The sequence below is a fragment of the Vombatus ursinus genome, unplaced genomic scaffold, assembly GCF_900497805.2.
Source record: "Vombatus ursinus unplaced genomic scaffold, bare-nosed wombat genome assembly UNPS02014798.1, whole genome shotgun sequence".
Taxonomy (NCBI): Eukaryota; Metazoa; Chordata; class Mammalia; order Diprotodontia; family Vombatidae; genus Vombatus; species Vombatus ursinus.
In genome coordinates this window covers 73,726,678-73,745,164 of record NW_020954576.1, presented here as the reverse complement: position 1 = coordinate 73,745,164, position 18,487 = coordinate 73,726,678, and the positions used below count along the sequence as shown (strand labels likewise).

Sequence of the window (18,487 nt, the reverse complement as noted above, 5' to 3'; positions counted from 1 at the left end):
TTTTTTTAAAAAAGCTGCTATCAAAGATACGTGTGATCAGAAAAGGAGATAGGTGTAGCAGCAGTAAAGAATAATAAATAATAAATGAACAGCCCAAGTGTTTACATTGGTTTCCACAAAACATTCAAAGAACCAGAGGAAGCCCTCCAGAGTGTTAAGTAGATCCCCTGGGAAGGATTTATGTTTGGACAATTAAAAGACATAACCAAAAATTATACAACCTGAAAAAATATGGACATCATGCATTAGCAGAAAATATGTGATTTGCACTAGCAAGGAATATTACCACATCAATGAGATCACGGTAACATTAAAGAAATTACCTTCTTTTAACTTTACTATGTGCCAAGCCTTGTGCTAAGTACTAAGGATACAAATAGAAAAGTAAGACTGCCCCTTCTATCAAGGAACTCATATGCTAATGGGAGAGAAATAACCTATATGGAAGGTTTCAGCTGTCAGTCAGAGGGAAAAATCCTATACTTCTTAGGATACAGTGACAAAGCAACTGTTAAAGCCTCTTCTTTAATTTTATTTCCACTGATAAAATGATATCAGTTTCTTATGTCGAACCATTTAACAATGCTAAGGACTCTGGAGCGTCTCTATCTTCAGGAGCGGTAGTTTCTCATAAACAGTTACTGGGCTTCATTTCCAGAGAGACTGCCTCCTAAGAAGATGGTTGAGGGCACTAGGCTGAAAGCATGGCCATTCTCAAGGTTTTTGGGTTCAGATTTTTGGGCAGTCTGCATGAAATTGAAAAGGTGGTGATTGTCTTTCTCTCAGGGCACCTTGCTGCTTCTGCGAGGCTGGCTTGCCTGCTGTGTGTGTGACAACTGGTTGGCAATTGGTGGAGATGGCTGTTGGTCTTTTCTCTATCAGAGGTCCTTCCCCAGATGATGGCTGTGAAGGCTGGGCTGGAAGAAGGACAAATGATTCGAAAGCTGCTACTATTCCCAAGGCTCCAGTGCCTATCACAGCACTTGATTTCATATCTTATTGCCTCCAGAACGATCACATGTGTGCTGGCTTAGGTGATCTTTTTGGTGGTGTGGCAAGTACTTTGTGTTTGTTAAATTTCATTAGGAAATTGTTATGGCTCATGCCAATGTCTGTGCCATTATCCATTTCACACTTCTGGTATCAAGAATTTGTTTAAATAGATAAAATCATTTTAACTGCATGGATATCTTATTTTCATCATTATTTTTTTTTCTCACTTGGTGTTGATTTATCAGGCATGCAACAGCTACTTCACATATGCTTATGGTTAATTCTAAGGTGATAGTCTAACTAGAGAAAGCTAATTCAGAAATGACTCCCACATCAACAATCAGTTATCTCTTGTTTGTCATGATAGAGTTAGTCTCATTTTTGTGATGTTTTGTGCTTAATGTTTACAGCTGCTTCTGACTGTCTTCTGCAATAAAATATTCACCATATGTAAGTGTGGGCTTTTTTGTAATGGATATGCCTTTAGCCTCTCACTTCTTGATCCTGTGCCATACTTTCCAAACACATTTTTTGCTATTCTCTCTTCTGCCCACCTTGCTTTGAAGTCACTAAATATTGCAGCATATGTTGACTTCAAATCTGGAGAGTCTTATCAATACAATTCTTTGTAGAATTTGTCTAATTCATTCTCTGAAACAGATGCTGCTGTATAAGCTACAATTATGCTCATGGTAGTCTTTTTGCTTATACATATAATGAGCACCATATAGTGAAATGATCAAGGAAATTATTTTTCTTTTTGCCTTTGAATGCATGATGAAATTGAGTCTTCTCTAAGGATAGTCTATAAATCATCCTCTATTTAGCTGTGATGCCTTCTTATCTTCTGGCTTCATTATAGTGAGAATGTAAATAATGGCACACTTCAGCTCCTCCAGTGGTTGATTCATTGGCCTTTGAATAAGGACATTACATTGAGATTATACACTCTTCAGTTAATTTATAGGTCTCCAAATAATGAGTTTCTGAGCACTCTCTGTTCCATTCTGTGTCACTCTACAAATGTCCCTACACAAACAGGAGGCAGGAAGGACAATGGAGAGAACTGTCCTATTTTGATTTTTTCTTGGTTTTTCAGCCTGGTGTGGTCAGCCTCCTTGATAAGCTTCTTCTTGGGGAGATGAATCCTCTTACAGTAGATAGAATTTGCAGTCTTTCCAACATAGAAAAACTTGCTAGTGCTTTCACCCCTATGGCACAGCCTACTAAGAACTCATGAGCATTGGCCATTGCAGTATATTACTTTTGTGGAGTATGTACTATTTTATGTAAAGACTAGAGTGATATAAAATTCTTGAATAAAGCTCAAGACAAAGCAAAACGGAAGAATACTGTCAGAGATTTAACAAAAATAAGACAAGGTAATAAATTTTAAACTTGTTTAATAAGGACTCACTAATATCTAAGAAAGCACAACAACATATTTTCAACAATTATGGATTTAAATATTTAACACAAGTTACCGTTGCTCCCAGATCTTCCCGTTCTTTTTTCATCTCTTGTCTCAACACCTCCTTTTCGTTGAGTCGTTTCTCTTGCTGGACTACGAGTTCTTTCTCAAATCGACTCTTCTGTCTCTCTAGCTCAGTCTTTAACTGTTCACATTGAATTAAAGCCTATCAGATAAAAATTAATATAATTGCTGGGTTACAATATGTAAAAATGTAAGAGCTTAAATTTTTAGATTTTTTAAAATAATTTGAAGTTTTGAGGTGCTCATATGAGAACTAATAAATAAAAAAATATTATCAGTCTTGGAACATAGTTTTATACTTTATACTTTTTTTATACTTTAAGCTAACCTCATGTTTCTACTGAGAGACTTAACATAACATGAATAAACTAAGAAGTTCAAGTGTTTGGAACTTTAGATAGGGTCAGTAATATGATATAAGAGTTAGACAAAGAGATCAGGAAAAAAATTCTCATTACTTACTCTGGGTGTAACTCTAAAATAAAATATGTAAACATTCAACAGTTGATTTTTCACTCATGAATATGATTTTTGGATACTATAAAGAATAATTCAATAACCAATTTAGAAATATGCATTGAATTTAAAATTATATAAAAGGTATTGTTTGAGATTTTATGATAATCAACCCTCCTTAAATAAATTCAGATCATGCTTTGGTTGACTATACTTATTGGCATAGCTGTTAATAAAAACTAGGCAATGAATTATAAGATAATAAAGTCACAAACCCAGTGATTATCTGATTGAAAATGATGCAGAATTTATTCCCTAGTTGAATTTTAATTTATTTTTTTTTAAATAACAGGGAAATTCCTACTTTGCTCATTACATGCTTATTCAGGAAAGAAAAGTCTACTTTTCATACATATTATATTTTATGATGTCATTTTCTTCATCTTACATATTTTACAGAAAGATAATATAAAAAATACCACTAATTAAAGGGTATTGAGTGAGAAAATTAATTTTTTTTATCATTTTTGTCTGAGGCAGCCCTTATCCAAAATACTAACACCTCATATCTCTGCTCCCCCTTGAATTCTTAGAAATCCATGCCCCATAACACCAATAAGACAATTTAACAAGTAGGACTCTAGTAAACTTTTTTTTTTTTTTTAAGTTTTGGGTAAGGATATGCTTCCCTCTAGTGAAAACTAGAATTAATACACTCAATCTTCAATCAGGGAACTTTATAAAGCATTGCTTCTCCTAAATGAGAATCTCTCTTATCTGAAAAACTTATAAAAATCATGATTTCCATAAAATTCTTCTGTAAAGTTTCTGTTTTCGTGTGAGAACAGGATCTCACAATCCCTTGACATAATTTCCTCTTGTCTTTCCCTTTACTCCAGTCTCTGATGTGTCCCTTACTCTGTTCAAGGCTAATTCCTTGCCTGATCCCATCCCCTTTCTTCTTAGGGCAGATACAGGGGTGGGGAACCTGCGACCTTGAGGCCACATGTGGCCTTCTAGGTCCTTGAATGTGGCCTTTTGACTGAGTCCAAGTTTTACAGAACAAATCCTTTTATTAAGGGAATTTGTTTTGTGAAGTTTGGATTCAGTCAAAGTGCCACACTTGAAGACCTACAGGGCCACATGTGGCCTCAAGGCCCCAGGTTCTCCACCCCTGGCCTGGCCACTTCCTTACAGATCTAATTCCATTGCTACTATCTGGTTAGACTAACTACAATTGAGGTGAACTCTGCCTAGTTCAGGTGCTTATCACCACCACCTAGTATAATGGCTGGCATACCAAAGGTGCTTACTGAAGTGAATTTCTTGGCTCTGCTGTTGGCTCTTGGCCACCCTGGTGCTAGTAGATACCTGGATTCCTGCTTCTTCCAACCAATATCAGAGGTTAACTCTGGGTGTATAGGCAATGGTTGCCCAGAAATGACAAATAACACCTGTGATTCAATCAATCACCAAATATTTATTAAGCACCTAAAATGCTCCAGGCATTGTGGGAAGTGCTAGGAATAAATACAATGAATAAAACGATATCTACTCCCAAGGAGCTTATTGTAATGAGTCAGACAAGTACATATATAAGTATATACAGGATAAATATAAAGAGAAAAAATATACAAAGTAGTTCAATACAAATGAGACAGCTAGGTGGCACAGTGGACAAAGCACTGGGCCTGGAGTCAGGAAGACCCAAGCTCAAATCATACATCTACTGGCTGGATGATCCTGGGCAAGTCACTTTACCTCTTTCTGCCTCAGTTTCCTCAACCATAAAATGGAGCCACTCATAGCAACTACCCCCCAGGGTTGTTGTGAGGATCATGAGATAATATCTGCAAAGCATTTAGCACAGTGCCTGGTACAACATTAAGTGCCATATTAATGCTAGCTGCTAGTAGTAGTAGTAATAGTAGTAGTAGCAGCAGCAGCAGCAGTAGTAGTTGGGGGATCAAGAAAGGCTTCATTTAAGTGGTGCTTCTGCTACAAGAACAAAGTGAAGAAAGGATGCTTTCCAAACATAGCGGATGGATAGTCCATGGAGACTGGAGGTGAAATGTTACTGTGCAAGGAACTGAGAGACTAGTGTGTCTGGATCATAGAGTTCTAGAATGAAAATAATGTACTATGAGGCTGAAAAGATAGGGTCAGTGTAAGACCATGAAGGGCTTTATAAGCTAAAAGGTTTATACTGCATTAGATCCTAGAGGCAACTGGGAGCCACTAAAGTTTATTGAGTAAAGGAGTGACAGGGTCAGAGCTATGTTTGAGGAGAATTACTTTTGACTACAATGAGAAAGATAAAGTGATAGAGTTATTCTACAAGTCAACAAGCATTCATTAAGCAATTACTACATACCAGGCACTATGCTAAGTAGGAGTAATACAAATCAAAGTAGAAAGAAAGATAGGCCCTGTCTCAAGGAGTCCCAAGGAGTTTACATTCTAATGGAGGGGAAGGAGGGAGGAAAACACATACAGGGAAAATAAAGGGGATGAAAGGGTTGGGCAACTAAGGTGGGGGGAAGGGGCTTAGTAGAGAAAATTCTGAAGTACATCAAGCCAATTAGGAAGCTAATACAATAATGAAGGAGAAAAGTGAGGAGGGCTTGAACTAAGGTGGTAGCCAGCAGGGTAGGCTGCTGTGGAGGCAGAAATGCCAAGTTCTGGCAACTTAATTGTATATGTGGGGTAAGCAACAGTGTGGAGCCCAAGATAATGCTAAGGTTGAGAATGTGAGAGATTGGAAAAATGGTGCTGCTTTTGACAAAAATATAAAAATTTAGGGCAGGGTAGGGAAAAGATAATGATTCTGTTTCGGATATGTTAAATCTAAAATGTCTCCAGGACATTCAGTTTTAAATGTCTAATAGTTAATTGATAATAGAGAACTGGAGCTCAGGACAGAAACTGGGCTGGAAATATAGATCTGTGAGTCAGTAGCATGGTGACTCTTGAACCCATGTGAGTTCATGAGGTCACCAAGAGGGAGTATGGAGAGAGAAGAGCACAGGGCCTTGGACAGAGCCATAGGGAAAACTGTGATGGTTTGTGATATTAAGAAAAAGAAATTAGACAGGCAGGAGGAAAACCAAGAAGTCACAAAAGCCCAGAGAGAAGAGATCATCAAGTAGGTAAAAGTGGGCAAGGGTTAAATGCAGCAAATAGGTCAAGAAGGATAAAAACGAAAAAAAAAAAAACCCAAAAACAAAACAACCCACAAGATTGAGCAATTGATATCTTTCAGTCGGTAATGATGCAAAAAATATTTCACTTAAATGATGAAATAAGAAGATTTAAAAGGTTTGGAGGTGAGAAGAGAGGAAGTGAGGCAGTGAGTCAGGATGACTTTTTCAAGGAGTTTGGCTAAGAGAGGAGAAATACATAACAGCAGCTTGAGGGGATGGCAGTGACTAATAAAAGTTTTTTAAAGACTAGGAAGCCTTGGGCACATTTGTAAGTAATAAGAAGAAACTAGTAGATTGGAAAAGGCTGAAGATTAAAGATGGGATGATTGAAGTTACAATATGCTGAAGAAGACTGGAGGGATTTGATCAAGGGTATATACAGAAAGGTATGCCTTGGCAAAGAGAAATCCCTCCCTCCATTGTTACAGGGTAGAGGAAAGAATGCAAGAATGGGAGATAATGTCAAGGTATTCTGAGATAAAGAGAAAGGAAGAAAAGGGAACTCACAGTAAAGTAAGAGGCAAGATCCTTAGCTGGGAGAGAGGGAGGCATGGCAGGTTTGAGAAGATAAGAAAAGATTACAAAGAGTGAGACAGGAGTTCAACTAGGGAGAAATAAAAAAGATTGCCTTGTTGTAAGGAGGATGCAATCAAAGATGGATAATAGGCATTTATAATGTACACATTCAATACTGCTATGTAACTTCCTCCAACTCTGTTTAGCAAGAATGAAGAAAGCAGATGGTGGAAGTAATCCAGAGATAAGACTGGCAGGGGATGAGTGACAATAGGACAAGGACCCAAGAGATCTGAGAACAGAGGACAGAGTAGAGTTAAGTTAGCTAATTAGGGGCAAGACTGGAAAGGGAGGAAAGTGAAATCAGAGCAAGGATAACATCATGACATTGGAGTAAGGGGTAGAGGATGCTGAAGGTCTCAATGAAAGCAAAGAATAGGTTTAGGTTTATGGTTGGACAGAAGAAGGAAGAGTTTTCAATTAGGGAAGTGTCAGACTTGTGGGCGATATAATTCAGTCTATTCTATTATCCAGCATATGAGCCTATGTGTGGCTGAGATGGAGTGAAGTATTAATTTCTGGGATTTAAGGAGTCTGAGGAATTGGACAGTTAGGGAGCTCTAAGGGAGCATCAACATGAATGCTAAAGTACCCTCATGTTAGGAAAAGAGTTGGGAAGGAGAAGAAAATGGTGAACCAGGTGGTGTAGTCTTTTAGAAAGGAGAGAGAATGATGTGAGAACATCACAGCAGGATACAACAGGATATCTGACCAATCTATGAAATAATAATTGCCCAATTTCTAAGACTGGGCTCCTAACTAGTGAATTACCATCAACTAATCAATGACCAAGGCCAGCCAAGTCAGGAATATCACAGGATCATCATTTTAGATCTGGAAGGGATCCTGAGAAGTTATCTAGCACAACCAAAGCATTTTAAAAGTGAGGGACTGAGTCCAGGAGAGTTAAGTGCCCAAAGTCACACAAGTGGTTGTTGGTAAAACTAGAATTTGAACCCAGGTCCTCTGATCTCAAATCTAACATTTTTTTTTTTTTTTAAACAATAAGAGTTGTCAACGCAAACCTTTCCCTATAGTTACCAGGTATCCCCGTCCAGAAATAACTGCAATCTCCAATGAAGGGTTCTTATCAAGTCATAATATTACTAACCTCATTCCCCATGCAGGAAAATAAAAAGTAGATATCCTACTGAAGTAGTCAGGTATTCCTACTCCAGTCATGAAATCTTTTTTTAAAATATGTTATTCTATTCTATTATTAGTTCTTCCAAACCTTAGAGGACTCTATACACTGTAACGTATTCCTATTATGATAATAACTACAAAATTCTAATTCACCTTCATTAAAAACAAATAAAAATGAATAGACACAATTTTCACAGGAAGATAGCCAAGCTAGAAAGTCATATAAAAATGCTTTAAATCATTGGTAATTAGAGAAATGAAAATTGAAAAACAATTCAAAGGTACCAACTCACACTCAGACTGGTTAAATTGACAAAAAAGGAAAATGACATATGCTGTAAGGGATATGTGAGAAAACAGGTACTTTAATGTACTGTGGGAGCCGTGAACTGGTTCAAATATTGGAACAATTTGGAACTATGTCCAAAAACCTATTAAACTTTGATTCAGAGATTTTGATTCTACTAGATCTATATCCCCACTTATGCCACACCTCCAAAGAAGGAACGGACCTATAAGTACAAAAATTTTTATATCAGCTCTTTTTTTGATAGCAAAACACTAGAAACTGAGGGGATGCTTTTCAATTGGGTGAATGGCTGAACAAGTTATAGTATATGAATGAAATGTAATACTACTGTGCTGTAAGGAATGATAAAGGTTTCAGAGAAACCTGGGAAGAGTCATAAGAACTGATGCAAAGTGGAATGAGCAGAACCAAAACGACTTACACAATTTAACAATATTGCAAAAAAAAAATCAATTTTGAAAGACTTAAGAACTTTGATCAACACAGTGACCAATAAAATTCCAAAGGACTTGTGATAAAACATACTATCCACCTCTAAATAGAGAGTTGATGGACTCAATGTGAGGACTGAAGCACATATTTTTTCTTTTCTTTTTCCTTTGAACATGGTTAATGTGGGAATTTGTTTGGCATGATTATATTAATAATGTATTTTGCTTTTCTTGCCTTTTCAATGGTTGAGGGATGGGGAAGAGGAAAGGAAAAAGTAGGAACTGAAAATAAAATTCATTAAAAATAAACAAAAAGACTACATGCATAGAGAAGAATGTTAGGAAATAAAAGAGTAACGCAATTCCAAAAAGGCTAGGAATCATGGTATACACAAATCTTTCTTGTTTTTTTAGCAACAAGTTTGCCATCCTATGAAATAATGACTTTTTCTTATAAACTTCAATCTGAAAAGTTATCTTGAAAACCTGCCAATTTCACAGTGGAAATATTTTACTTTTTAATCTGGCAGAACTAGAAGGAATATATTGAAATATTCCCTCAAAGCTAGAAATACTAATAAGATAGCAAAACTCAATCTACTTAATATAACTAAGTAGCAACCTTTCTTGCCTTAATATAACATGCCATCATAAAGTGACACAAACTTATTAAAATAAAAAGAATTTTCACTCTCATAGGAATTGCTGTATTTCATCATATCAATTCAGTCTAGGGCAAATTCTATTTCTAACAGTGATTCCAAGTCAAAACAATAACTGAGGTAGGGCAGCTGGGTCCTTAACCTTGGATGAGGAATTGCTACCGGGTAGGAAATTTAAAGGTTTTCCAATATTTATTTTACTCCTCTGGGGGAAAAAAAGGTAAGGCAGATGATGGCAGTAAAGATGTTGCTAGGCAGAAAAGGTGACAGGATAGTAAGAGATCACATTCTAGTCTGATATAAGCTCCCTGAGGGCAGGAAATGTTTCATTTCTATATAAGTACCCGTGGGACCTAGTTCAGTGCCTGGCACACTGTAATCACTTACTGATTTATTGAGTGGTTGAGAAAAGAACCAGTAGCAGGTCAAGGGATCCTCAAACAGAGGCAGAGGGTAGTAGGGCCCTGTTCTGGTCCAGTGAGGTAGTCCCCTCAGTGCCAGCAACAGTGGCCCTACAAGTGCTACCTTACAGCATTTCACCTAGGCAGATCTACCGAAAAGAGGAAGCGCACCGTGACCCTCCTTCAATATCCCCACTGCTTGTTCTGAATCATAAAACCAGGGGCCATATGCAAGGGAGACCAAATGTCAACAATCTGGCCTAAAGAGCTCTGGCCTGGAGCAAGGATTACTGGCTTCTAGTCCTTGTCCTAACACGAACTCTTGGTCTATTTATTGTCGGGGTAAAATGGGGAGTTTGGACAAAGTGGTGGCTAAGGTCCCCTCCAGCTCTAACAGTCTGTGCATTTATGTAACTTGGTTATTTGGCTCCACCTCAGCTCAGTTTCAGTAAGACTTCACTGAACCATCCTCTGAGACCCTGGGTAAGTCACTTCATTTCTCTTGGCCTCAATTTCTCCTATGAGGACTAATGGATCCTTAAGTTCCCTTCCAGCTCTAAAAAGACACTTTCAGGGATAGGGGTGGGAGAAGGGCATATTCTTTCAGTTCCTTCATCAAAAAGCATCGATTCTGGGAAGGATTGTCACTTTCCTGATTCAACCCCCAAGAATCAGGGTCCTCAGATGCCATGGGGAAGAAGACAAATTATCTCAGCATTTAGTGATCAAAAATAATTAGCTCCAATAAGAAAGTCCCAAATTGCCTGCTTCCTCTGCAGAAGACCGGATGAACAGCCTCCTTCTTAACAGCAACCTCTTGGTGTACTAGGGTTTTTGCTTCCTGCCAGGCAGGGGATTTGCTCTCCTACTCCAAGATCCTTTTGGGCTGCTTGCCCACACATGGTTCAGAGCTCCCTGGTTATGGCTCTAAAACTGGGCAAGAAGGTGATCCCAGTTATCCTCAATGGCGCCAACCTCAAAAAAATTAGCAACATTTCCATATATTCTAGGCTTCTCATAAATTTTTAAAGGATCTATTATTTAGTTATACAAAATCTCCTTGGCCCTATTTATTGTATCATCTCTTGGAATAGGGATTTTGTTGATATGTTAACCATAGTATTCCTATGAAAAAGGAATCTCTTTTCCTAATCCTAAAACTAGACAAGTTCACTGACAGTGGAGGGGGAAAAAAAGCCAGGCTTGAAATCAAGAAGACCTGGGTTTGAGTTTGGCCTCTCTCTATAGTGACTGGGTGACTAGGACCAAATAACTTCTCAGTGCTTGGGTAACTCTAAGATTCTGTTATAGACAAGGTTTTGACTTGCACCAGTGAAGGGAGCTTCCATAACAGGAGTTCCTTACAGCAATGAAATCATTGCTGTTGTATGGGTTCCCTCCCCCTCCCAAATCAAACTGTGCTCTCTCTAGCCTCCATCAACGTTACAGCTAGATGGATGTGACTAGTACCACTGTGTTCAAATCACTTAAACTCTCTGTGCCTCGGCCCCCTCACTCACAGAACAGGGGAACTGAACACAATCTCATCCAGCTTTAAAGCTCAATCTATGTCATCAATAGATGGAGGGCATTCACCCTTTTTCACATCTCTCTGAGAGGAGATATTACTAATCTGTAAGCTTAGGATGTCTGCTATGAAAGCAGAGTAGAATCACTTACTAAGTACACAAAAAACTATGTGAAGTGGACAATCATCAAAGTAAACCAAGTCTACAGTATTGAGGATCATAATTTTAGAGCTGGAACCATGAAACAAGAAAGTGAGCTAGAGAGAGAGAGAGAGAGAGAGAGAGAGAGAGAGAGAGAGAGAGAGTGTGTGTGTGTGTATGTGTGTGTATGTGTATGTAAGCAGGGTATGGTATACTGAATAGATTTTAAAAAGGAACCATTTTAAAGAGAACTATGAGTACTTACAAGAACTGTAGCCCAAGGAGTAATTGAATTTCTATGATTAACAGAAATCAAATATCAAAACTATTGAAAACAAAATTTATTTCAGGAAAGAAGGAATAGTTTTAAAGTTTTCTTTTAAGGCAGGTGTATTTTCTTACCACTCTCCTGCTGAAAGAAAATTTCTGTGTATAGAATTATGATGTCAGATTTTTTTTTGGTGTTAGCTTTTCCCCCCATTAAAAATTCATGATATGGTACATCACAAAGAACACTTAACTTAGAATCAGAAGGTCTTGGTTTGAGTCTTGGCTCTATTTACTATCTATGTGACATTCCACAAGTCATATTAGCCTTACTGAACCTGTTTCCAAACCTGTAAAAATGAAAAAGTTAGACTAAATGACCTCTAACGTCCTTTCCTGCTCTAATTCCATGACCTGATGTTCTGCATGTAAGAAAATTTCATTCATGTTGGTATGATTAGCCTGTAATATGCTAATGGAACACTAGATGGTATCATATAACAAGATACTGAAGGACAAAATGCAACTCATTTTATGGGACAATTAGCAATTTGCTTTAAAATTAAATTTAATTTTACATAATTTGACTTTCATACACTGTAATAAAGCAGATCCCTTTTCTATACATATTATAAACCTCTTCAGAACACAGCCTGAAGTTTCCATATATTCTAAAAAGGAAACAGAACCTCATACAACATATAACATAAGCTCTGTGCACCTCTTCTAAATAACTTTTCAATGCTGTATCTCTGACTGGTGATTTACTAGTGGATTTCTTTTAAAGAATGAGAAAATTCTCCGAAGGTTAAAAATAAATAGCAACAAACAGAAATCCGTAGAGTGAATGCTGGCCATAGAGAGAACACACTTACAGAAAGCACATGGAAGAAAACATTTGAAAGAAAAAAAATGAGCCACCAAGCTGCCACTTAGTCCCTGCTCCACTCACCTTGGTTTTCTCAAAGTTGGCTTCTTCTGTCATCAGCACAGCCTGTTTCACTTGCTCATAGGCATTGGATTCCATTTGCTGCATCTCTGACAATGTCTTCCTTACCGTAACTAGCGCAGACATTAATTCATCTCTTTCCCTATCAGCAAAAGGAAAAATCCAGAGCAAGAAACAATGAGGCATGAATATACTCCAGACCTCAGAATAAAGTGGAAGTGAGGATTTAGATGAATTAAAAGGATAAGTGGAGTGCCAGTTTGGTACATCCTTAAATGTCCCTAAGGAAAGTCTGTCTGCCCTAAAAAAAGGAGGGGAGGGGGTCAACTAAATTTTTGAAAAAAGCTGCAGACATTCATTGCAGAACTGTATCTGGGAGTGTCATAATCTGTTGTGTAATAAGATTATAAAGAGGCTGCAAATTGATCCTTGAGGAAATAGAAGACATTGATCCAATCTGAAAGAGACCAAGGAGTGGGGAGGGTGATGGAAGTAATATACTGGGGAAAAGAGAGGCTATAGCTAGTAAAGGAAGGCAAGTATGTAGGAGGCAGGGAGTAAGACAGGTTTGATGTGCACTGCTTTTTCATTTGCTTGAAATCCACTCATTTCCTTTTCACAAATACAATTCTCTTTCCCCTAGATTCAAGTGTTCCACATTTCCTACTCAACAACTCTCTTCCTCAAAAGATAGTAAAAAAAAGAATTACCATGGTCATTTTAAGATCACTCTGAGGTGTCACTCACTGGCACAAGGCTAGGTATGTTAAAGAAAATTAAATACTTATAACAGCCACCACCCCTTTCACTGTATCCTCTAGAATGTCTGCTCCATAAGCACCAAGCTTGCTTTCATCTTACACCCTTTTTTTTTCTTTTTTTTACTCTTTCGATATTCTGACTCTCAAAGAGACTAGATTCCCTCCTAATGACACAGCCTTCTTGGCCACAATTTCTAGCATTGGCTGCATTTTCACTCACTCCCTCTGACTTCCTGGTTGAGGTGGAAGAGTTTGGAAATCCCTTGCTCCCACTACCACTTCCAGGTTGTCCTTCTACATCATCACTCAGTAACCTCTCCTCCTCTGAGGTTCACTCAATTGCTATCTACCCCCAATCAAAATCCTGGTAGCTATTTTCTAGTAACCTCTAGCACATTCTCCTGCTTTCTTCAACAAGTTTAGTGCCTGGCTCACAATCATTCTCTGCCCCCACCCCCAATCCCTGCCTTTATACTAGAGGACTTGAACATACATACTGATACTCCTTAATACACCTGTATCTCACAATTCCTCACCTTACTCATTTCACATGACCTAGTCTCCATTCTACCTCTACCTCTGCCTTGCAACTCCAAACCCTGTTCTTTATCCACTGACCTCCAATCCCTCAACCTCTCATTTTTTTCACAGGGGTGATACCCCTATATTACTTAGACTTCTCATGGTACTACTCTCCTCTGGTTCTCTTCCATCCAAGTTCTCCTCAGTCTCCTTTCCTGGATCTTCTTCCTGCTAACTGTGGGGGTCTCACAAGGCTCTGTCCTGGGCTCTATTTTCTTCTTCCTCTATATTATTTCACTTGGTTATCCCATCAGCTCCCATGGATTCTGTTCATATTATTTCAATTCTGCTGAATCTCAAATCACTTATTTAGCCCTAACCTCTCTGCTTACCTCCAGTCTTGCATCTCTAATCACTTATTGGACATCTCAAACTGGAAGTCTGGTAGTCATTGCAAACTCAACATGCCCAAGCTGACCTCATTCTCTTCCTCGCTACCTACTTCTCAACTGAGGTTACTACCATGCTCCCATTCACCCCAGCTCATAGCCTCAGTGCTACCCAAGACTCTTCACTCTCACCTCTCACATTCAATCATTTTCCAAATTTGTTGACTTTACCTTCCAAACACCTCTTTCATACACCCACTTTCTTTCCCCGAGTCTGCCACAATCACCTCACACCTGGACTATTGCAAGAGACTTCTGGTGAGTCTACTTTCCACAAGTCTCCTGCCTCGGCAGTCCATGCTCCTCCCAGCCGTCAAAGTGATCTTACCAAAGCCTAGGCCTGATTATGTGTTCACACTACTCAACAAACTCCAGTGGCTCCCTATTATCTTGGGGATTAAATACCAAATAATCTGGCTTTCAAATCCCTTCCTAACTTAGATTCACTCTCCCCACTCAAGTCTTCATTACATTCAATCTCCACCATGTACTCTGAGATTCAGTGATATTTGCCTCCATCTCTTGGCACCAGGCATTTTCAATGTCAGTGCCTCATGCCTAGAATGTTTGTCATCCTGATCTCTACCCTTCTGGCTTCTCTGACTTCAAGTCCCAGCTAAAATCTTACCTCCTACAGAAAGCCTTTCCAAAATCCTCTTAAATCTAGTACCTTCCTTTTGTTAATTATTTCCAATTTATCCTGTATATAGTTTGCTTGTACATGTAGTTGCTTACATGTTTTCTTCTTCATTAGACTGTGAGCTCCTTGAGATGAAGGACTGTTTTCACATTTTCCTCTCTCTTTTTTTTTGTATCCCCAGTACCTGACACATAGTAGGGACTTAGTAAATGTTTACTAACTGACTGATATAAGGATAAGTTACTAAAACTAATATAACTTGGGGTTATTGTTCACCCACTCCTAACATAATATTCACGGGTCCACTAAAATGCAAACTGTCAAAAGTAGAATGAGCTGTTTCAGGAGCAAGTGGAAAGTCTTTAAGGAGAAGCTAGATAACCAATTTTCATGATGTTGTAAAGAGAATTTCTGTTCTGTTATCTGTTATTCTAAGTGACTTCTGAGGCTCCCTTCCAACTCTTAAGATTCTATGAGATATTTATCAAGGGTTTGATTGAATTAAAGGTCAAAATGTCTCAGTATAAAAACTAGGCAGGATACAATCCCAGAGCTTGAAATAAACTCCACGTTCTTTGAATAAAAACATTCCAAGATAATGTACTAATGTACGCAAGTGGTCACTGGGCAAAAAGGAGAGTTGGACAGTTTAGGCAAATGAATACAAATGCACAAAAACATATCTTAACAGTTAAGAAATTATTGACAAAGAAAAAGGCTATAATTGCATGGAAGTTCCCAATGCAAAAAGTGTTTTAAAAATCATTTTGAGGTAGAATAAGGAATGGGGTTATAAATCCAATATGTGTCTTTCTGTCTATAGTTTTTAGACCATTATGAGTTGTCCAGCTTTAAAACTGTGGTTTTAAATTCAGTTGGGATAACTGTTTGCAGTTTAAAATCTGGCAATAAAAAGATAAATGCTTGCCAAGAAGCAACTTTAATTTTTCAAATTTTAGCTGGCTTTGAAGAGAAAACTGAACGCTGAATTTAGGTTTTTTTTTTCTTAGTTCAATGATTGCGCTGAAAACTTTTTAACATCAAAGAGTTTTTAACTACTTATGGTCTTTGAAAAATGTCCAAGTTTTAAGAAATGCATAATTATGAAACTATAGTATTATCTGTAGTTTCATAGAAATTTAACTGCAAGTTATATGATACATGTGGGAACCTTTTCAAGAATAAAAATGTGATAAAGCTGATTTAAACAAAGAGTCATTTGTGATGTTAGCTTATATTAAGTTACACTGCCTTTCTTGTATCCAAGTTTAGAGTACTTCCCATTGGAATTTCCTCACACAGGCAAGTTTTAAATGAAATTTACTTTGGTTAAATTTCAGAGAGAGAATGAGATAAATGTTGTAGTCTGAGTCAGGAAAGCTAGATTCAATTCCTAGCCCTGACATTTAGGGCAAGTCACTTACTTCTCACGTTTGTGCCTCAATTTCCTCTCATCTTTAAAATGGGTAGATTAACATTTCACTGCCTACAAACCTTAAATTACTATAAAAATGTGAGCTATTATTGTTATTAAAAGAAACAAATTAAAAATAGGAGCTATTAGTTCAAACTAAATTTCATCAATTAATAATACAATTAAAATTTTATCTACACCTCCAAGTGACCAAAACATGTATGATCAGAGTTTACCTATCTGTACATGTGATAACAGAAAGAAGACATTTCTGTAGTTTTAGAAATATTTTGAATAAAGTTTCTTCTCAAAATACATTAAAGATAATTAATTCTTTTCCAATAATCAAATGCCTGATAAAATGCTAATTTAAAATCAGATTATTGCTCTGTCCATAGAAAACAGAATTCTAAATAATCAATTTAACAATATCTTTGAATGTTCATGTAAGAAAGTACTAACGTTCATGTTAAAGGATTTCCATGTGCCAAAAAAGTACACTATTTATATGGGAGGAAATATTTAAAACCACAATATAATTGAATATATGTGATCTTTAGGAAGCTTAATTATAATTAACTATAATAAAGAACTGAAATATAGAAATGTATTATTGAAAAAAATATAGGTCAGTCACATACACGTTAAGAGCAAGGAACAATGTTGGTAGGCCATTTACTCCACTAGCATTCTGTTTTTTTAATATACACAAGTCTTTATAAAAGAAATCCAAAGCTCAATAAATATGCACCTTTATACATGGGGGAAAAGGGAGGGAAGATGGGCCACGAGCTGTCCCTTGGCACTGACCCCTATGTGGCCCAGACTAGGGGAGTAGGATGAGTTCAAGGGCACTACCTAGGTCTAGCTATCCTGGAGACAGGAAGGGAAGAGGCCAGTTGGGCAGGTGGTGGAGAGGTGGCCCAGTTACTTAAGGGGAGGGTGTCATAATGCATAATTCAATGTGTGTATTTGTGTATTGAGGATGGGGATTTCTGGGCTTCTAGGTGGGATCTGGAGAAGTAGCAGTGTATGTGTGGGCTGTGAGCAGGGAGCAGCTAAGAGTTCAGAGGGTGGACATGTTCCACTAGTATTCTTGCAATGTCAAGAGAAAACAAGGAAAGCTGTCAGTACTTTGGATGGGCTTTGATGGCAAACTTGTGGGAAGACACAAGTCACACAAAATGATGATGTATGAAAGGACTATAATTTGCCTTATTGAAAGAAACATCCACAATGATAAGATCACAGATCATTTATATTTGAGTATCTTAGACCTTTGGTAAAACAAAACAAAACAAAACAAAAACTCGGTCAGTAGTCAGTCATCAAGCATTTATAAGCACCTATTATTGCCAGGCACTGAGCTAACTGCTAGAGCTAAGGAGTCTTCTTAAGTCCCTGGACTTAAGAATCTCATTTTCTAATAGGAGAGACAACATGCAATCAACTATCTACATACAAGACAAATACTGTGACATGGTATTATGGAAAGTATTATGTAAAATCACAGTATTACAGCAGTACTTGAAAAAACTCAAAATACTATAAGTCAGCAATCATCATCATAATGATCACTTATTAAGTAATTAAAAATTAGATCACGTCAAAATGGAAGTTTTTAAACTTTCTTATTTCTATGGAAGGCATTGACAACTCTTCTAGTTTCCCAAGTTTGCAACCTAAGAGTCACTACTAACTTCTCAATCTCCCTAAGCTCTCCATATCCAACCAGTTGCCAAGTCTCATTAATTCCATAAGTGGCTAAAAGAGTGTTTAACCCACAACAAACACTTAATAAATGCTTACTGACTGATTCAATATCCTTATTCCTTTCATCCATTTTTCTTTGCCTCTATGCTAAAATATAGGTCCCTCTATTTAGCTGATGAGATCACTAAATGAAGTGGTATGGTGGGAGAAAAGAAGAAAAGCCAGAACAAAGTCTTAGGGGATACTCCCACTGTGGACATGATGTGGATTAAGACCCAGTAACAGAGTCGGAGAAGGAGAATGATGAGAGAGCAGTGTCACAAAACCTTGAGAGAAGACAGTGTCAAGGAGAAGAGTGTAATCAACAATATAAAAAAACTGCAGAGAGATTAAGAAAGAGGAGGATTGAGAAAAGGCTATTAGATTTGG

General features: G+C 37.6%; 1 protein-coding gene across 5 annotated transcripts in view; it reads right to left on the bottom strand.

Moving 5' to 3' along the window:
- Positions 1–18,487, bottom strand: part of LOC114050146 (serologically defined colon cancer antigen 8 homolog) — a 268,476-nt gene that overhangs the window by 197,309 nt on the left and 52,680 nt on the right. For all 5 annotated transcript variants that reach the window (XM_027871749.1, XM_027871748.1, XM_027871747.1 and 2 more), the window contains 2 exons: positions 12,563–12,701; positions 2,478–2,630 (listed from right to left, as the gene is read on the bottom strand). In XM_027871749.1, the coding sequence (XP_027727550.1) occupies positions 2,478–2,630; positions 12,563–12,701 (292 nt within the window). The remainder of the gene's footprint in view (positions 1–2,477; positions 2,631–12,562; positions 12,702–18,487) is intronic.